Here is a 17,816-nt window from a genome sequence, read left to right on the forward strand (position 1 = left end):
TTGTTTTGTTTTTAACAAAACCTCTTTTTTCTCTCTCATTGGTACTGACTGGTAACATTGCTTTATTTCACCATAACCCTAAACTAGCTGATCTTTCTACCCAGCAATGGTTTTATTAGTACCTTCAATCTTTAAATACAACCAAATAATTAATAAATTTGTTTCTTCTCTCTTACCCCCTCCTTTTTCAGCTGAAGAACCTGAAATTGGAAACTTAAATGTTTATGACATAACTCCTGAGAGCTTCAATCTCTCCTGGACAGCTACCAATGGGACCTTCGAGATCTTTACCATTGAAATTATTGATTCCAATAGGTTGCTGGAGACAGCAGAATATAATATCTCTGGTGCTGAACGAACTGCCCACATCTCAGGGCTTCCCCCTAGTACTGATTTTACTGTCTACCTCTCTGGTCTTGCTCCCAGCATCCGAACCAAAACCATCAGTGCCACAGCCACCACAGGTACATGTGCATTGTTGCATTTCCAACACCCTCTCTCACAGTCTTCTTTGCAGGGTGAAGCCACTCTTTCTCCTCACCCACGGAAGTGCAAGCCCCAGGACACTAACTCTTCCACAGATTAGGCTGGAGCGCTGTCTAACATAATTCTCTTCCAATAGCAGCCCATACAATGGATTTCCCTAAAGCTACATGCCTGATTTATCACTGACCAGGACATTTGCAGCATACAATGTAGTTTGGCACAGACTGCCATATGGAATCTGGAGAAAAGAATTCTCCCCTTCAGTAACTAAAAAACCACCGTCAAGAGTTGTCCTTGAGTTGGAAAGATGTCAAAGAGGTCTTGAAAATTGCATTTTGTGTTATCCTAGTGATTTTGTCTTCCTAGTGCCTTTGACCTCTTAACACCCAAATATCCCAATGATTTAATTAAATTGTGTTGATAGTGTTACTTTTTTTTCAGTTGGGAAAGTGAAGCAAAAGAGAAATGATTATTCATCTGATGAGTGCAGGAGGTGGTCATGCTATCCAGACCACCCCAATTCCAACAACACCTCTAGGAGAAAAGACCAGACCATGCTGTCCTGCCCCCAGGACAGTGACACGTGGATGGCAGTAATAAAAGTAGAATAGCTGTGTTCAAACAAGGAGCTTGGTTAAAAACAGAATAAACTTCTCTAACTTTAAACTTGTGGCATCAGTGGCATATATATTATGCTAGATGCTCTCTGCCAGGCAGCAAAATGCAGCCTAGTGTGAATTTAGAAAGGAGAGCCTTGTGCATTCAAAATAGCATTCTTAGCATATTTTAGACCATACCTTCCCTTGACAGGTAAACTAAAACAACAGAAACTGAAAAGAAAAAAAAAAAAGAAAAGAAAAGAAAAAGGAAAAAGAATATTTGTAGAAAAAACACAGAAAAAATTATTTTATAGTCCACAAAAAGAGACCCATGGTCTAGGGAATTCAAGCAAAGGGTTGACACTGTAGCATCCAAATTATGTACAATTTAGGTTGCCCATGGTTGAAGGAGGGTCTGTTCTCACTCTGTGTGAGACTACAAATTATTATCAGGGTGGTCCACAGAAAAGACTGAGAGCCAGCATTATCCAGTCCCCATCTCAGCCAAGTTACAGTACAACACAACCTAGAGGAGAAAAGTAGTCACCCATATATATTTGTTTTTCATGGTTCAAGTTGATTTTCAACAAAGGACAAGTTCCTTTACCAGAGGGTAAAGTCTAAAACTTTATGGATTTAGTCTTATGGGTTTTGATTTGACTCTATAACAGTGTTTTAAATTGACTCGCTTTTATTTTTTTTTTTCTTGTTTTAGTAGCTGAACCTCTCCTTAGCCACCTCACTGTCTCAAATGTGACCTGGGGCAGTGTGTCCATCTCGTGGAAAGCTCAGGAGACTGCCTTTGATAGCTTTCTTATAGAAGTTAGTAATTCTGATCAATCCCAGGAGATGGTGGTGCATTCTGTGCCTGGGGCATCTCGCAGCTCTGTCATCACCAACCTCAAAGCTTCTTCTAATTACACTGTCCACCTTCATGGGCTGATTGGCGGACAGCATGCTCAGACCCTGATGGTCCAAGCAACCACAGGTATTTCTCATTATGGCTTCTTTGCTCTCTATTGAACTTCCTCTGAATAGCATTCCAAAAATCGCCTGCTACCCACTTTTCATCCTCCTGGTTGTTCCAGATCTTTCTTAAAGAGACATCCAAATCAGAGCTTGAAAGCTTTAAAATAACTCTCACCCCAAATTAAGGAACTTCAGTGTCAATCTCTCTTTTCTAAATATCCACTCACATCTGGAGTTGCTCTGTTTGTTTGTATAAATTTAATGCAACTTGCTTTGGTTGAATTTCTAAACCATCTTTTCATCTGATCTTGAGTAATCTTTTCCAATACCAACCCATTATCATCTGCCTGTGGTCTTTCTAATCAAAGTTTACCTATATCGCATACAAAGAGGCATGTGCATGCCATTTTTGGTTCCTTGGTCAGAATGATCTACACTGTCTTGCTCTCTACCAGGATTTTAAATAGTGATGCTTCCAGCATGCTGAGAAGAGACTCTAAATCATATCCGAGAACCGCATGAGAAGATCCAGTGGTCTCATCTTGTTCTTGAGACTTTTATTTGTCTTGATTTCCTACAAACAGCATTGACTGCCAAGCATGTTTTGTCACCCACTGATATCCATCATAAAGTGTCAGAATCTTCTTTCCTTCAACCATCTTGTGCAAATCTTGGTGCATGTGGCGAATATGCAGAGCATTAAATTTCTGAAAATGTCTATCTTTCCTGGAAGCAAACAGCACGTCAAGGAATTGTATCAAAGGGCTAGAAGTGGTGGAGAAAAATGTCCCTTGCTTGCATGGAACACTGACCGCACCCTAACTAGCATTCTCTTTCTAATTTTTTCTTGCATCTCACATTTCAGCTTGGTTGTACCCTCTGGGAGACAGCTGGAGATAAAATTGACCTCAAGAACCTAAGTCCTATTCTGCATGGTGAATGTGTTGGCACCGTCTGTCTTTGTCTGGTTTCAGGAGAAGAATCCCAACATGCATCCTTAGTTCAGGAGATTGCTTCCACAGCAAAATATAGGGAAAGAACAGAGCCCTGTTTGGAGGATTATCTTTTGTGTGGTTGAGGGAATTTGCCAATGCTGTAGCTGAAAAAAAATAGCATCATTCATTAGCTTCTCTAAATAACTGAAAAGTAGGAGATCCCCTGTCATGCTTACGGATATATTCTGCTTCTGAGCTAGATCCTTTTTGTCCTTAGAGATTTTATGGCATTGAGTTGTGCTGTACAATCGTGCAGTTATTTATCCAAATGAGCCCCTTCTTTCCTCCAAATTCTGGAACTGAAACAAAACAACTTCCAAACCTTTGGAAGAAATGGCCTGCCTCTTCCCAACCCTAAATCCTGATCCTAACATCTCAATCCTCCATGACTGTTGCCTCTCTCTAAGATGTAGTCTGGGTTGAACTTATTTTAATGTTAGTGTATTTGGTAAATGAGCATTGAGGAGGCCAGCCCCATACACATCTTAGTTGAAACTAGCTGTATAGTCCCCTTATGTTAAATGAGTTGCTCTCGTCACTAATTGCCTAGACTTTAAGGGACAAAAAAAAAATTTAACTTCATTGAAACGATCCATCTTACCATATTATCCAATAAGCACATTTCCTAATCAGAAAATGAAATACCTAACTTCAAGCTTTTTTTTAACTTTTGCATCTACAAGGAATTTTTGAAAGGAAGCCTTGTTCACCTTTACACTACTTAGGGTGAGATACAGATTTTTCTATGGTGCATAAATTTGGGAAATTTGGGTTTCTAAATACTACAAAGAATTTCTCTTGTATAGATATTAGCCTTCAATATGTGCAATCCAAATAGATCAAAAGAAGACTAAATAAGAAAACTTCAAAGTATAATTTTCTAAAGCAGGTTCAGTGGAACACCAGCTCCATGAGATGTTCAAAGAATATTGCTCAGATAAGGTATTCATTAATTAGTAAGTTCATGAAATGCTGGACTAAACAAAATTAAGTAGATTTATTTACATAACCAGCCTGTCAATGCTTTTAAAATGCTCCCACACTTTGTGAATCACTATGGTAAGATATAATCTTCAGTGTTTATCATGCATATTTCACCATGAAGTTGTTTTTCTTGGAATATCTCACAGAGCTAGTGCCTTATTACAAACCTTGGAAAATGTAGTCTTAATACCCTTTATATTAATCCTATCTACTGCTCTAATGGCCTGATCACTTTTCTTTATGCACTACTAGCAAATGATTGTGTCTATACTTTAAAAGAACACAAATCTATGCCTGCAGTGAAAGCAACATATTCTCTGTCATTATAGTCGATACAGGTGTAAACATAGCCTAATATGCTACCTTCTCTGTGAATAGTTGGAGACTGATGCTTTCATGTTCTATGGCCACATTCTGGAGAAATCTACTGCTTCCTCTAATAATGTCTCTCTCTTTTTCTCTGCCCACGTTCCTCCCCCTTTAGAGCCAGAGCCACAGTGGGGCACGCTAATCCTTAGCAATATTACTCCCGACAGCTTCAATGTCTCATGGACCACTCGAGCTGGGCTTTTTGCAAAGATTGTTATCAATGTGAGCGATGCCCACTTGCTGAATGAGTCCCAGCAGTTCACAGTCTCAGGAGATGCACAGCAAGCTCACATCAAGGGCTTGGTGGAGAATACTGGCTATGACGTTAGTGTGGCTGGGACCACCAGGGCTGGGGACCCCACCAGACCCCTCACTGCCTTTGTCATTACAGGTACTCAGTCACTAGTATGTTTAGATTTCTGACACAGGGAAAGCAGGGGAAAGAGATAGGCATTCAAAGGAAAGTTTAACCCAAAATATAGTCTTCACTCCAAATGTAAACTTCTTTTTAGCTGACAAATAATAATTGTATATATTTATGGGGTACAATGTGATATTTTGGTGTATGTATATGTTATGATTTGTGTGTGTGTATAAATATGTATACCCATACACACACACACATTGTGGAATGATTAAATCAAGCTAACATATCAATCACCTCACCTACTTATCTATTTTTGAAGTGAGAACATTTAAAATCTACTCATTTAGCAATTTTTAAATATACAATACATTATTAACTATGATCACCATGTTGTGCAATAGATCACTAAAACTTATTCCTCCTGTCTAACTGAAACTTTGTACCCTCTGACCCATGTCTCCTCTTTTTCCAACCCCCCACCCCATCCCGGATAACCACCACTCTTCTCTACACTTCCATGAGTTCAACTTTTTTAGATTCCACATATAAGTAAGATCACGTAGTATTTGTCTTTCTGTGCCTGGTTTATTTCACTTAGCATAATGTCCTCTGGGTTTATCCATGTTGTCACAAATGGCAGGATTTCCTTCTTTTTAAGGCAGTATAGTATTCCATTGTGTATATATTCCACCTTTTCTTTATCCATTCATCCACTGATGGACACTTAGGTTGCAATGCAGCATTATTCACAGTCACCAAGATACCAAATGTAAACTTCTAAGTGAAGAAACAGCAGATATTGTTGCAAAGGAGAGATCTTTCACAGCCACTCTTAGGAAGTGGTGATAATGTTCTTACTAGTTGTATAAAGCTTTCAGGCATTTTTGTCCCCAATTTTATAGGCTGCCTTAACCACAGTTTGGGGATTCTTGCTAAAGAGTGAATTCTAATTTAGTAAAGACCTAGGACAGGAATTCTGTTCATAAATCATTCTAGGTGAGGCTATTTATAAACTACCCGCCCCAGAAATATAATAATCTATCTTTTTCTTTAAAAAAAAAAAAAATCTTCTTAAAATTGACAACCACAAAAGATTGGTGACAGTTTAACCTAGAGTAGCAGATAAATTTCAAGTTTAATTAAACTTACCCATTCATGAAACTTGACTTCTAATTTCTCTTTGAATTACATAAAGAAATGGTTTTCTATGTTTTATCTTGAAACTGCTCTAAGTCAGTGGCAAAGGATACAAATGGTGTCAAGTCACCAAATCTCTAGCCTGAAAAAAACTTCAGAAAATATTTAGAAGTCTCTTGTCTTCCACTAATGATAATTTTCAGGTGGCTGACTTTGCCTTCTGATTTTCACATTAAACCAGGTCTCTCTTGGGGTCTACATAGCTATAAATAAGATATATTAATAAGTCCAATTAAATATTTAGTTGGAAGCAATACAGTGTCCTGGAAGAATAAGCATTTTGAGATCAAGCCTGTGTGGTTTCTAACCCTCTCCTGTATCTTTTTAGCTGAATGACCTTGGCAATTTCTTAACTTGTTTGAATCCTAATTTTCTTATGTAAGGAAATAGAACACCCACAGGTATTTCTGGCAGCCGTGTCTCAGGGATTAAGTAGATATGATGAAATATAGCTGCCTAGCATCCAGTAGGTATTTTATAGATGCTAGGTCCTTTCTGCTGTCTCCCAACAGTATGAGGAAAGTGATGTTCTTTAAAAAAACCAACAAGCCTAGGTAGAAACAATAGACCTGCATAATCGCAACTTCCCTGCTATTTTTAAGAGAGCTTTGGATGTGTTTTTATGTAAGATTAAAAAGTGGTCATTTTTTTCTGTCCAGTTATCTAATGTGAATTAAATCATTCAGTCTTCAAATGCAGAACATGGTCTTTTCTTAAGGGAGGTGGGAGGAGTAGGTAAGAGCTGAGTCTCACTGCCCTGGAGGGGAGGAATGGCCACAGATCCCATCAGACCCTTGCTTGCAGGCTCTTGCAGGACCTCCCACTGAACAAGGGGAAGAAAGGGAGGCTGGAAGAGCTGGTCTTGGGAATCCTAGATCCAGTTACTGCATTGTCTCAGCTAATCCGTGATGTGAAAAGACTGTTTTAAAAGAAGCACATTAAAAAGAAAAAAAAAAAAAAACTGAACAGGAGGGACTCTAAATAACTAGTCTTTGATTGACTAATTAGCCTGAACTCCCTCATTTCCATCGGAATTTGCTGCTTTGACAGCATGGAGGTGCAAAGTAGATATCAAAGAGAGGCGCCACTTATCTAAACAAACCCCAGCAACAGAATTTGAGACCCTTGTCTTGCAGACCAAGACTGTTTACACAGTATATGTGATTTCATCTTTGCCTTTGATAGAGTTATGATTCTTGGGAGATCTTTACATGGAAAAAAAAAATGCCTCAAAATAAACATGAAGTGTTTCAAAATAAGTACAGGAAGTTCAAGCCGCAGCAAAATTTAAGCCTCTGCTTAGAAGATAAGGGCATTCATTCCCTTATTCATTCAGTCACCAAACACTTCTTTTTTAAACATTTTCTTTATGTCCCATGGATTAGATCCTGGGCATTAGTGTGAGGTCGTTTATCTCTTTGAAAGTTTCCATTTAGCTGCAATGTAAAAGAAGGCTTTAAACTAGATGAGGCTAGTTTGGATTTCCCATCCCCTTACCCCTCTGATAAAAAAATAAATACATTCACCATTACTGTATTTTTACTAGAGAGGAGGTGCTGGACCTTCTCCAATAATACTGCTTATGCCTCAGGATTTGTCAGCACTGATGGTGTTTACTAATTAGACGTTGGCTTGGGGTATAGAAAGAATATAGAATTTGAATTCAGAAGACATAGTTGAATCCCATTTTAGCCACCTAGTAGATGTGTGATCTTGAATAAGTTATTGACTTTTCTGTTTCCTTGGATGTCATAGGGTTCGGGGGGCAGGTAGCAGCATCTACCTTATAGTGTCACTGTGAGGATTAATAGGATAATGGACGTGAAGCCTCATCAGGTCAATTGAAAGTATTGACAAAAACTTAGCTGAGATAAGCTCAGTCTTTTGGGAAATCCCAATGTGTGAAAAGACTACCTGGCACTTGAGAAATAAGACTGCCTAGGACTCAAATGTTTGGTGAACGAATGAACAGAGGATAATGACAGAACTTACTGAAGATCCAGATTTGTGTCCTTGTTTTCTAACTTTATCTGGGAAAATAAACAGTAAAAAAAACTAGCAAATCATACAAATTCCTACTGGGCCACACGCATAAATTGTTAATTTTGACACATGAAAAAAATCCTACCTCCTCCCTTTATCTCAGCTTGTGAGAATGTGTCACTAATTGGCCTAGTTGATTTGATTCACACTGTGAATTAGAAGTGGGATAGAAATGTGAAGAATACCAAAAGGCAAGTATACTTGCAGAAAAAGAAAAAAAATGCTGATTTGCTTTAAGGCCAAAAGACAGCAGTGGGAAGTGAAGAAAGGAGTCCAAACCCAGCACAAGACATTATATTTGCATAGAGAGAAATTCGTGGCCTTTGGAGTCGGACACAGCTAACAACCTTGCTCTGTCACACTAGCTCAGTGACTTTGGCTAAGTCAATCAATCTCTTTGGAATTCAGTTTTCTCACCTGTGAAATCACAATGATACCTACCTCATAGTCTTGTTGGGAGAATTACACAAGATAACACTCTGGCATCTAACAAGCTCTTAATCATTTTTCATTTTCTGAGCATATAACTCATTGAATGATTGGCTGGGTTTCTATCGGTGTTCTTGGGAACTTATGCTATCCCGGCAGAATCAGTGCTGCTAACCTGCGTTATTTCACTCCTCCCTTCTTTCAGAGGCCCTGCCCCTTCTGGAAAACCTAACCATTTCCGACAGTAATCCCTACGGGTTCACAGTTTCCTGGATGGCATCGGAGAATGCCTTTGACAGCTTTCTAGTAACGGTGGTGGATTCTGGGAAGCTGCTGGACCCCCAGGAATTCACACTTTCAGGAACCCAGAGGAAGTTGGAGCTTAGAGGCCTCATAACAGGCATTGGCTATGAGGTCATGGTCTCTGGCTTCACCCAAGGGCACCAGACCAAGCCCTTGAGGGCTGAGATTGTGACAGGTATTTCAATTCAAGTGAACCATTCTTCCCTCCTCTTGGTCCCCCTCCACGTCATCTATCTACCAGATCACCATGACTTTAACATCTTTGTCCATATGTCCTACTTAATCCTTAGATGTGGTCTTTTCTTTCATGTTCTCCCCACACTCCCCCTTGTCTTATGTATCTAATGAGTGTTCCTCACTTTCACCCCAGAAACGAGAAGGTCGAAATGTTTCCACTTGGTGTCCCAAATCCATGTCTTGTCCATAGCTCTTGTGTGCTCACCTGTATCACCTTCCCTTGTGTCCATCCTGGCTGGACCCCACCTACATTTCAGCCTTCTCAAAAGAAATATACCAAAGAGTATATTTTGAAGACGTATTTAAAGTCTTTGTCATCTCCAAGTCTCAACCGTGATCTTAACAAACTTACCTAGGGCACTTGTCATTGGAAAACCAAATGTGACTTCTTATATCGGTAAACATTAGTATCAGAGAGATTCTTCAACACAGACTAAATCCATAATTTTCTCAAGACTAATCATTTCTAGAGAAATATAACATTAACAATTTTGACAGTCAAAAATCTGTGTTTCCCAAGGTCTTTCTAAAGATTAGTAGCTCCATAGAACCTACAAACTTCCTACTTGGTAACGAAGTACCATGTTAAAATAAGTTTGGAAACACGGCATTAAACAAAGTTAAATGGGATCCTTGACCACAGGGCTTTTCAGAACATCCTAATGTGCATTGTATATCTGCAAGAAGGACTTATCCAGGTAGTATTATTATTGAAAATGGATACCTTTTAAGGAAGAGGATCAAACAGGAATAGTTTGCTCCCAGCACACTTTGGGAAACTCAGCTCTAAATTTACCTTGACATTGAGTTTTGTATAGTTAAGGCAATCCAAGATAAAACCTGGGATCCAAAGTATATAGCACAAGAGATTCCAAGCCTCAATTCTACTATCTGAACACTCACTAAATAGTTAAAATGGCAAGAAAAGAAAAGCAAGCAAGAAAGTCAAGGGTAGGAGCCTTCTTTAGTAAAACAGCTCTAAGAACAAAGCGAAAAGACCATAACATTTTAAAAGCCATTTTGCTCAGGCTGGAGAGAAATATAATCAGCAGTATCATCATGGGCAGCTCTACAGATTATTAATGCTGGTTTATTTGTCTTTTCAAAAAGAAAAGGAAAAGGTCTCACAGAGGATGGGCACTCGGCCACTGGAAGACAGAGAGCAAATGTAAACAAGTTGCTGGCTTTGAACTTGTTTAATACTGCATGGGAGGAGCCAATGCTGAGTGCAGATGTGGATTTACAGAATTGCTTTTAGACAAAACTCACACATGCAAGCATACGCTTGGCTTGTATTGAATATGTCAACTCCATCCGTCCCCCCTCCTAGCCCTACTAGACTTGTTCGTGTTAAATGATTTTATTTTCTGTGTCTTAGGACCCTTCTGTCTCTGAAAGCTGGGGCATCACTGCATATTGATATCCCCACTGGAGAGAAGATGGCACGGGCTGGCAAATGACCTTCTCTTTCCTCCTTCTCCCTCCATTTTCTCCCTCTCTAGAAGCTGAACCAGAAGTTGACAACCTTCTGGTTTCAGACGCCACTCCCGACGGTTTCCGTCTGTCCTGGACAGCTGATGAAGGGGTCTTCAACAGTTTTGTTCTCAAAATCATAGATGCCAAAAAGCAGTTTGAGCCACTGGAAATAACCCTACTTGCCCCTGAACGTACCAGGGACATAACGGGTCTCAGAGAGGCTACTGAATATGAAATTGACCTCTATGGAATAAGCAGTGGAAGGCGATCCCAGCCAGTCAGTGCGATAGCAACAACAGGTACCGTAAATAAACGGGGGAGGACAGAGAAAGGCATGACCTGGGGGTCTTCTTCTCACAGCGCTGGGTAATTACAAAAGATTTGGATGCAGACAAGCTTGCATTCAGATCCTGGCCCTTTTAGCTATAGATGGTGTTACCTTGGGCGATTTGGCTAAGTCTTTATGCAAAAAGAGTCTGATGCTATTTACTTCATAGGGTTGTGAGGATTAAATGAGATAATTTATGTAAACCTCATAGCAGAGGGCCTGGCACACAAATGAGAGCTGTTCACATTGTCATTAATGCATCATCATCATTACAGTTATAGCATTTGTTTAATTCCAAAGACTCTTCCTTCTACCTATTATCTCATCCTATTTTATCCAGAGATACACTTCCATGTTCTTTGGCCAAACATTCGAGTTACACTAGGCAGGGGATAATGGAGAAATGGCATCTCTACTTATAAGGATTAATATTTATAAAATGCTAATATGAATAATCAGTACCATGATCAGCAAGGAGAGAGGGGGTTAGCTGGGAAGATTAACAGGCTACTCCTCCAGAAGCTCACTAACTTTATTTGATACTCATAACAATTCTAAAAAGGACCTAGATGGGAAATGACAACTGTTTTCCACATGAGCTGGTTCAAGGAGGGAAAAAAGATGGTTAATAGCATAACTCTTTGTAAGAATAATACTAACATGACTCTTGGAGGGAAAAGGAAAGACCTATGACAGGTGGGTTAAATTTCCTCATGAAACAGGGAGATGTAGAAACATGGCATTCTCTAGAGACAACTGCTTCAAAGAGGAGGCAAGGGAAACAATCACAAAATCATAGGGAGAAATAAAGAGGACCTAAGAAATGATGTAGCTCAGCCTCTTCTGTTTGTGCGTGAAGAATAAGAGGTCCAGAAAGGCGAAGTGATTTGCCTAAGGTCACGTAGCTGGATGTAGAATAGAACCCAGATGATCAACTTATTTTAATACCTTTAAATATAAACAGATTGCATGACACATAACCAATGAATATACATGCTCTCCAACTCTGATAGGCATAGAGCATAACCCTAGCCAAAACCCTCTACTCTTGGTCAAAAGATAGGTATTTTATTATGTCAAATTTCAGGATTTAATAAGCTACAAGAAACCACTCACAAAAATCATAATCAGTGTTTGCAGACATGGAGAAAATGCTGGGATGCAGGCAGCGACTTAGTGAGAAGAAAAACCCTGTTCCTTAGTAACACCGACACTCTCACCCAGGATACAGGTCTGAGTCTCCTCTCCCTGTGGCTGCCCATAAAACAACTCCAGATCAGAGGCAGGGTCTGATTTTGACCTTGCTTTATAAACACTGCTCTTCAAAGTTTACTTCTAATCACTGATTTTGTTTTGCTGATCATTTTTCTAGGGGTCCTGCAGTTCTGAAGCAAAAAAGAGAATGAATAATCATGAGTTGAATTTGTTTTCTTTCTTTCTTTCTTTCTTTTTTTTTATAACAGAAGGAAAGAAAAGGCAGACCCTGCTGTTTTGGAAAGCCTTCTCTTTGATTTCCTTCTCTGGAGACTTGTATAGTTCACAGCCAAACAGAACACAGTGTGTGTGTGTGTGTGTGTGTGTGTGTGTGTGTGTGTGTGTGTGTGTGTGTGTGTGTGTGTGTGTGTGTGCGCGCGCGCGCGCGCGCACGTGCACACATGTATGCATGTGTGTGCCAGCATGTCTGTGCTCCAAGACTGGGCAGGAGAAGTGACTCTCTTGAGCACAACAGATGTTTAATTTTCACTTCATCTCATCAGCTTTATACAGTTTCCCTTTTCTTTTGTATCCTTTCTCCTCTCCTCTCTTTCCCCCTCAAACCATTATAAATACTTTTTTATCCCTCTTCCTCCTGATAAGGAGCTGCTCTGGAGCCTCCTCTGGTTCACAAGGCACCTCTCCACAAGGCGGTAGTCTTGATGGCCCAGGGCAGCAGAGACAGTGGTAAGAGGCAGTGTTACCTAGTAGTTAAGTCAGTAGTCTTTGAGCAGATTCCCGGGAGTCTAATCATGGCTCTACCTCTTACCAGCTATATGACCTTGGGCAAGTCTCCTTTCCTTTCTAAGCCTCCATTCTCTCATAGAAAATAGAGTTTAACTCAGTGGTTAGCCATGAGGTTTAAATAAGATCATTAATGTCAAGTATTTAGCAGAATTTTCTTACCCATAGCAACAATGTCAACTATTATTGTTTAGTGATTTAATGTAAATTTTATTTTTAACGGACTACTTGGCTCAAAATTTTAAAAAGTTTAAAAAGGATATACAGTGAAGTCTCCATTCTGCTATATTCCTGCCCCCCACTTGCTCTCTTCTAGAGGCAACCAGTAATAGTACTTTCTTGCGCGTCCTTCCAGAAATACACAAATAGATAAAATTAGACATGAATTTACATTATTTTTACTCTTTTTGACTGGCACAATGTTTAACATATTACCCACTCTTTCGTGTTTTGTTTTGTATATGTGTGTGTGTATATTTCTTACTTGTGAATAGATCTTGGAGATAATCCCATCTACATGATTTACTTAACCGTTTCCCTACTGACAGGCATGTAAGTTACTACTTTTATTGTTTCTTCTGTCAATTCCTGCATTTGCAACCATTTCTTTTTCTTTGGTTTGAGCCAGTTCCTTACAATAGTCTTTGTCCACCTTAAAAATGTCCGGGGTTTCCAGGAGCTTCTTTTGCCTCCTGGAAGTTAAATGCTGACACACCTCCATGCATAATCTTGAGGGTTCCCAAAATGGGCAGAAAATAGGGAAGAAATCCCAGCAACTGGGTAAGATAGCATTGTTGTTCTCTTCTGGAGGCTCCTGTAGCTCACTTAGGATGCTCAGAGTGAGGACCCAAAATGTTGCTTTCACCTGTCCCCATCTCCACCTCCACATACATTGATGGTTCTCTCTTCCACCCCCAAAGCCAATAGGGTAGTTAACATCCTTTTTTCCAGCTCCTAGATTGTGCATCCCCCAGGCAGTCTCTCAACTCCTCAGCTCGGTTCCAGTTCAGATGAACCTGAAGCCACACGCTGCAGAGTTACAATGACATTGCACCTGGGAGCCTGGGTCAAGGGGTCTGTAGAAACACCTCCTTGGAAATCCTCCCTTCTGTATGACACAGGCTCTCTGTGCTCATGACCTCTGACTCTGACTCACATGCTTATCCCAAGAAGCATAAAGACGATAACCATCAATTATAGAGCACCCACTTGTTACCACATGCTGCAGGGCAACTGACAAACTCTACGTCACTCAGTCTCCATGACACTGCCAGGCAAGTGATGCCGCATTCAGCCCATTTCACAGATGTGCAAACTGAGACCCAAATGCTAAAGTAGTTGTAGCTAGTAAGGCAAGAGTGGAAATCAAACCCAGGTCAGTCCAAGTCCAAAATCTTTGCTCCTAAACCATACTGCCTATAGCAGCTGTCCCCTTAGCTTAGCACAGTACCCAAACACATATTAAGTGTTCCATAAAAATATGTTGAAGGGAGAATAAATTTTTTTAAATGATTGTCAATAGCTTCATAATAAAAGACATTTGATTCAGATTTGGGGAGGCCATTTTTTTATGCAGAGTGCAACTAGAAACCCTCTTCAATAGCCTTGAAAATTTTTAGCAATTTCAGATATTTCCCTAATAGTTTGTTTTGAAAATCAACAGTGTCCCCTTGGAAAGAGAAGCAAGAGGCGTGGCCTTGCCTGGGTCTCCCCAGCTTTCCAATAGGTGTGATTTAGTTGTTCTGTATATTGCCCTCTGCTGTAGGTCTGGAGACTTGAGGGCCCTATTCATGGTAGAAGAAGACACACTAGAGTAACAAATAGTCTGCCATATCTAGGAAAGTCTGTTGTCCAAAATATCATACCTGTTGACCGTGGAACTCCACCTCCCATGTGCTGTTCCTTCAGGTTAGGCATGACTACCACCCTACTGCCACTTTTACCAAGCACATCCCCCAGGAGCGTGTGACAGGTAAAGCCATGATTCTTATGACATATAAGATGGGGCAGATATTATTGTCCTTTGAGGAACTAGAAGTACAAGCTTTGGCCATAAGATACACACCTTTTAAAATATCCCAGAACCCACACCAGTGAGGTTTTCAGTCAGAACAAAAGTCAGAGTGAACCAGGCTGGCAGAGGGAGATCCTCAGTGCCTGAGTTTACACACCTCACTGGGTTTTTTTCTTAGCTGGACTCACCTCGATCTTTTCTGGGGGATACCTCGGAGGAAAGAGTCACATGAGAAAGAAAATAAAGAGAGGGCAATTATGTTCACTGCATGTGAAATGCTGAGCTAGAGGTTTTATATCCATTATCTCTGTTAGTCCTCAAAACATTCCTGTAGGTGTCTACCACTCTTCCAACTGGACAGATGGAGCAACGGAAGCTCACAGAAGTAAAGGGACCTGCCTCAGGCTGCCCAGCCTACCAGTGGTATTTGCACAAGCAAGATCTTCCAGGCTCCAGAGACCTTGTGGTTTCCAAAACTTTCCATGGACAGGGCAAATACCCAGTCAGCCACAGAGTCTGGGGGTGGCTACCAGATTACAGAAGAAAGCTGTAGGAGGAGATGTCTTGGATGAGAAAAAAAAGGCAGAAATGAGTAGAAGAGAAAAAAAGAAAAGAAAACTTTCCAAATTTTTGTGGGTTTTAGAATTTAATGATCAACGTGGGTTGAAGAGGGGAAAAGATGGGGAAGTGAGCTCCCAAGAGTCTGAAAATTGTTTCCTGAATTTTCTGGTTACCCATGGTCAGCTCAAGAAAGCAAAAACAAAGCCAAAAATTACACAGAGAAAAGCCAAAGGGAACTGGGTTTTGAGAGGAGGTGTTTAGGGAGCAGAAACTTCTCCTGGGCATGGCTTTCCCCACAGATAGGCCCAGAGTCCACTGGGTCTTTGCTTTGGTGATGGGCCTGAGGCTGCTACTCTGGCTTTGGACTTCCTTCCAGGTATAGGAATGGGTTTGTTGAGGTCAGTTTTCGTGTGAACATTATTTCCAGGATCCCAGCTGTGCTTGGCTCTGGTGCCCAGTTCTGCGACCCAGAAGGGTCACATCACAAGAATGTTCATTGGAGAACAGAGCCTCAGTTTGGTCCTTTGTAAAATGGCTATAACCACACCTTCTTCTCAAGGATTTCTGTATGAGGATTAAGCCTTATAAACTGCAGAGAACTCACAGTTGTCAAGTCTTGGTATCATTTAATAAAGTGAATTAGAAAGTAAAGACTTGAAAAAATGCTAAGAAATCAAAAATAAAAGATTTCCAATCTGTGAAACCACTGTCCCTCACTTCTTTGAAAGTCTGCCACAGTGTTGCTAAAAGTCCCCTTGGAGAAAACCAAATGACTGCTGTACAGTCCTGGAACCTGTACCTGAAATGAAAGAACAATTGTTTCTATCAAGTTACAGCTTGACCACAGATCACCACATTCTCTGTTATAAAGGCTTGGCTCAGACACAAACTCTAGACAATGTGTTTTCCTGGATAAGGAATCCAGGAAGAACCACTGATGAAAAAGATAGTTAACTGTTTCTGGGTTTCTCGTGTTTTCTCCTTGACAGCCATGGGCTCGCCAAAGGAAATCATTTTCTCAGACATCACTGAAAACTCAGCCACTGTCAGCTGGATGGCACCCACTGCCCAGGTGGAGAACTTCCGGATTACCTATGTGCCCATTACAGGAGGTAGGAGGCTCGGGCGGGGGGGTGGGGAGGGAGAGGAGAAACGTGGAGGGTTTGGGTGGAATAGTTGAAGAGACTCTGATAATTCCTATCCCCAAAACATTATGACCAATGAAAACTACTTTCTTATTTATGAGATTATCTGGAGAGACTCCATGTATAAAACAATATGACATCCTTGGAAGAGACTACCTTGTGAAGGGTCAATTTATGAAGATCCTTTCCAGGCTTGAAATTCTAAAATTCTATGAGAAATAGACCCCCAATTGTTTGTGCACAATGACAAAATACTCTATATTCGTGAGCCATTTTGTCTTTGACCATACTTATCGGAAAAGCTAGTCTTGGATATATGTGAGGATCTGCCCTTGGGTGTCAAAATCTATCTGTCTCAGTACAGAATGGGCAGTTGTGACTTAGCAGAGTTGTGAGTTCTGGTTGAGAGCATACGGACTACAATAGAGAACACAGGGACGAAACACAGTTGAATCTGTCTAGACATTCGGGCAGGTAGTAAGCTCTCTGTTACGGGAAGTGTATAAAGAGAGAATGATTGATAACCTCTTCAGAGGAACACTGTAGCATCTCTGTGGGGAGTTGAACCAGCTGATATGCAAATTTCCCACCCGCCTTGAAATTCTAAGAAATATAAATTCTGGACTTCTTAATATAAGAACACAAACTTGACTATGACCATTGTTTATTCTTAAGTAGAATTTCTGCTAGTAAGGGAGTCTATATAATCCTAAACTAAGATGATGAGTTAAATAGATCAGGTACACATTACATAGTGAGCTTCCCATATTCTTTGTGGGGAATAAAATAAAGAAGAAAATAAAATTTATACCATATGCCAGCTCTCTACTGAACAGAAACTTGCCATTTTTAGTGCGTTGTGACATCATGTTTTTTCCTCTCCTGGCTTGGTTTTTGGCATCTGCACCAGTAGGAAAAGCATTCTACAAAAAGTAAGGCCTCTTCCCTTATACCAGAGGGTAGAAGCAATTGAGAAGAAATCAAGCAAACGATACTGAATAAAGATATAGTTTCATTTCCAACTTGTAAACAGCCAACAACAATGAATAGGTTTCCATGAGATCCGCCATTCCTGATCTTGCTTTCACTGTGTTCCAGGTACACCCTCCATGGTAACTGTGGATGGAACAAAGACTCAGACCAGGCTGGTGAATCTCACACCTGGGGTGGAGTACCTTGTCAGCGTCATTGCCATGAAGGGCTTTGAGGAAAGTGAACCTGTCTCAGGGTCACTCACCACAGGTGTGTTGATTTTTGGTTTTTGTTTTTCAGAGACCACTTGTGCGTGCTGCATTATCTCTCCCCTTCAGCATTAC

At 40.4% G+C, this 17,816-nt stretch overlaps 1 protein-coding gene across 2 annotated transcripts in view; it reads left to right on the plus strand.

Annotated features, from left to right (window-relative positions):
- The window catches only part of TNC (tenascin C), a 90,058-nt gene that overhangs the window by 54,585 nt on the left and 17,657 nt on the right, over positions 1–17,816 (plus strand). The window contains exons 15-21 of one of the 2 annotated variants that reach the window (XM_063082326.1): positions 192–464; positions 1,801–2,073; positions 4,518–4,793; positions 8,644–8,916; positions 10,481–10,753; positions 16,345–16,467; positions 17,599–17,742. In XM_063082326.1, the coding sequence (XP_062938396.1) occupies positions 192–464; positions 1,801–2,073; positions 4,518–4,793; positions 8,644–8,916; positions 10,481–10,753; positions 16,345–16,467; positions 17,599–17,742 (1,635 nt within the window). The remainder of the gene's footprint in view (positions 1–191; positions 465–1,800; positions 2,074–4,517; positions 4,794–8,643; positions 8,917–10,480; positions 10,754–16,344; positions 16,468–17,598; positions 17,743–17,816) is intronic. The other variant, XM_063082327.1, reaches the window with a different exon arrangement.

The sequence above is a fragment of the Cynocephalus volans genome, chromosome 17 (genome assembly GCF_027409185.1).
Source record: "Cynocephalus volans isolate mCynVol1 chromosome 17, mCynVol1.pri, whole genome shotgun sequence".
NCBI lineage: Eukaryota > Metazoa > Chordata > Mammalia > Dermoptera > Cynocephalidae > Cynocephalus > Cynocephalus volans.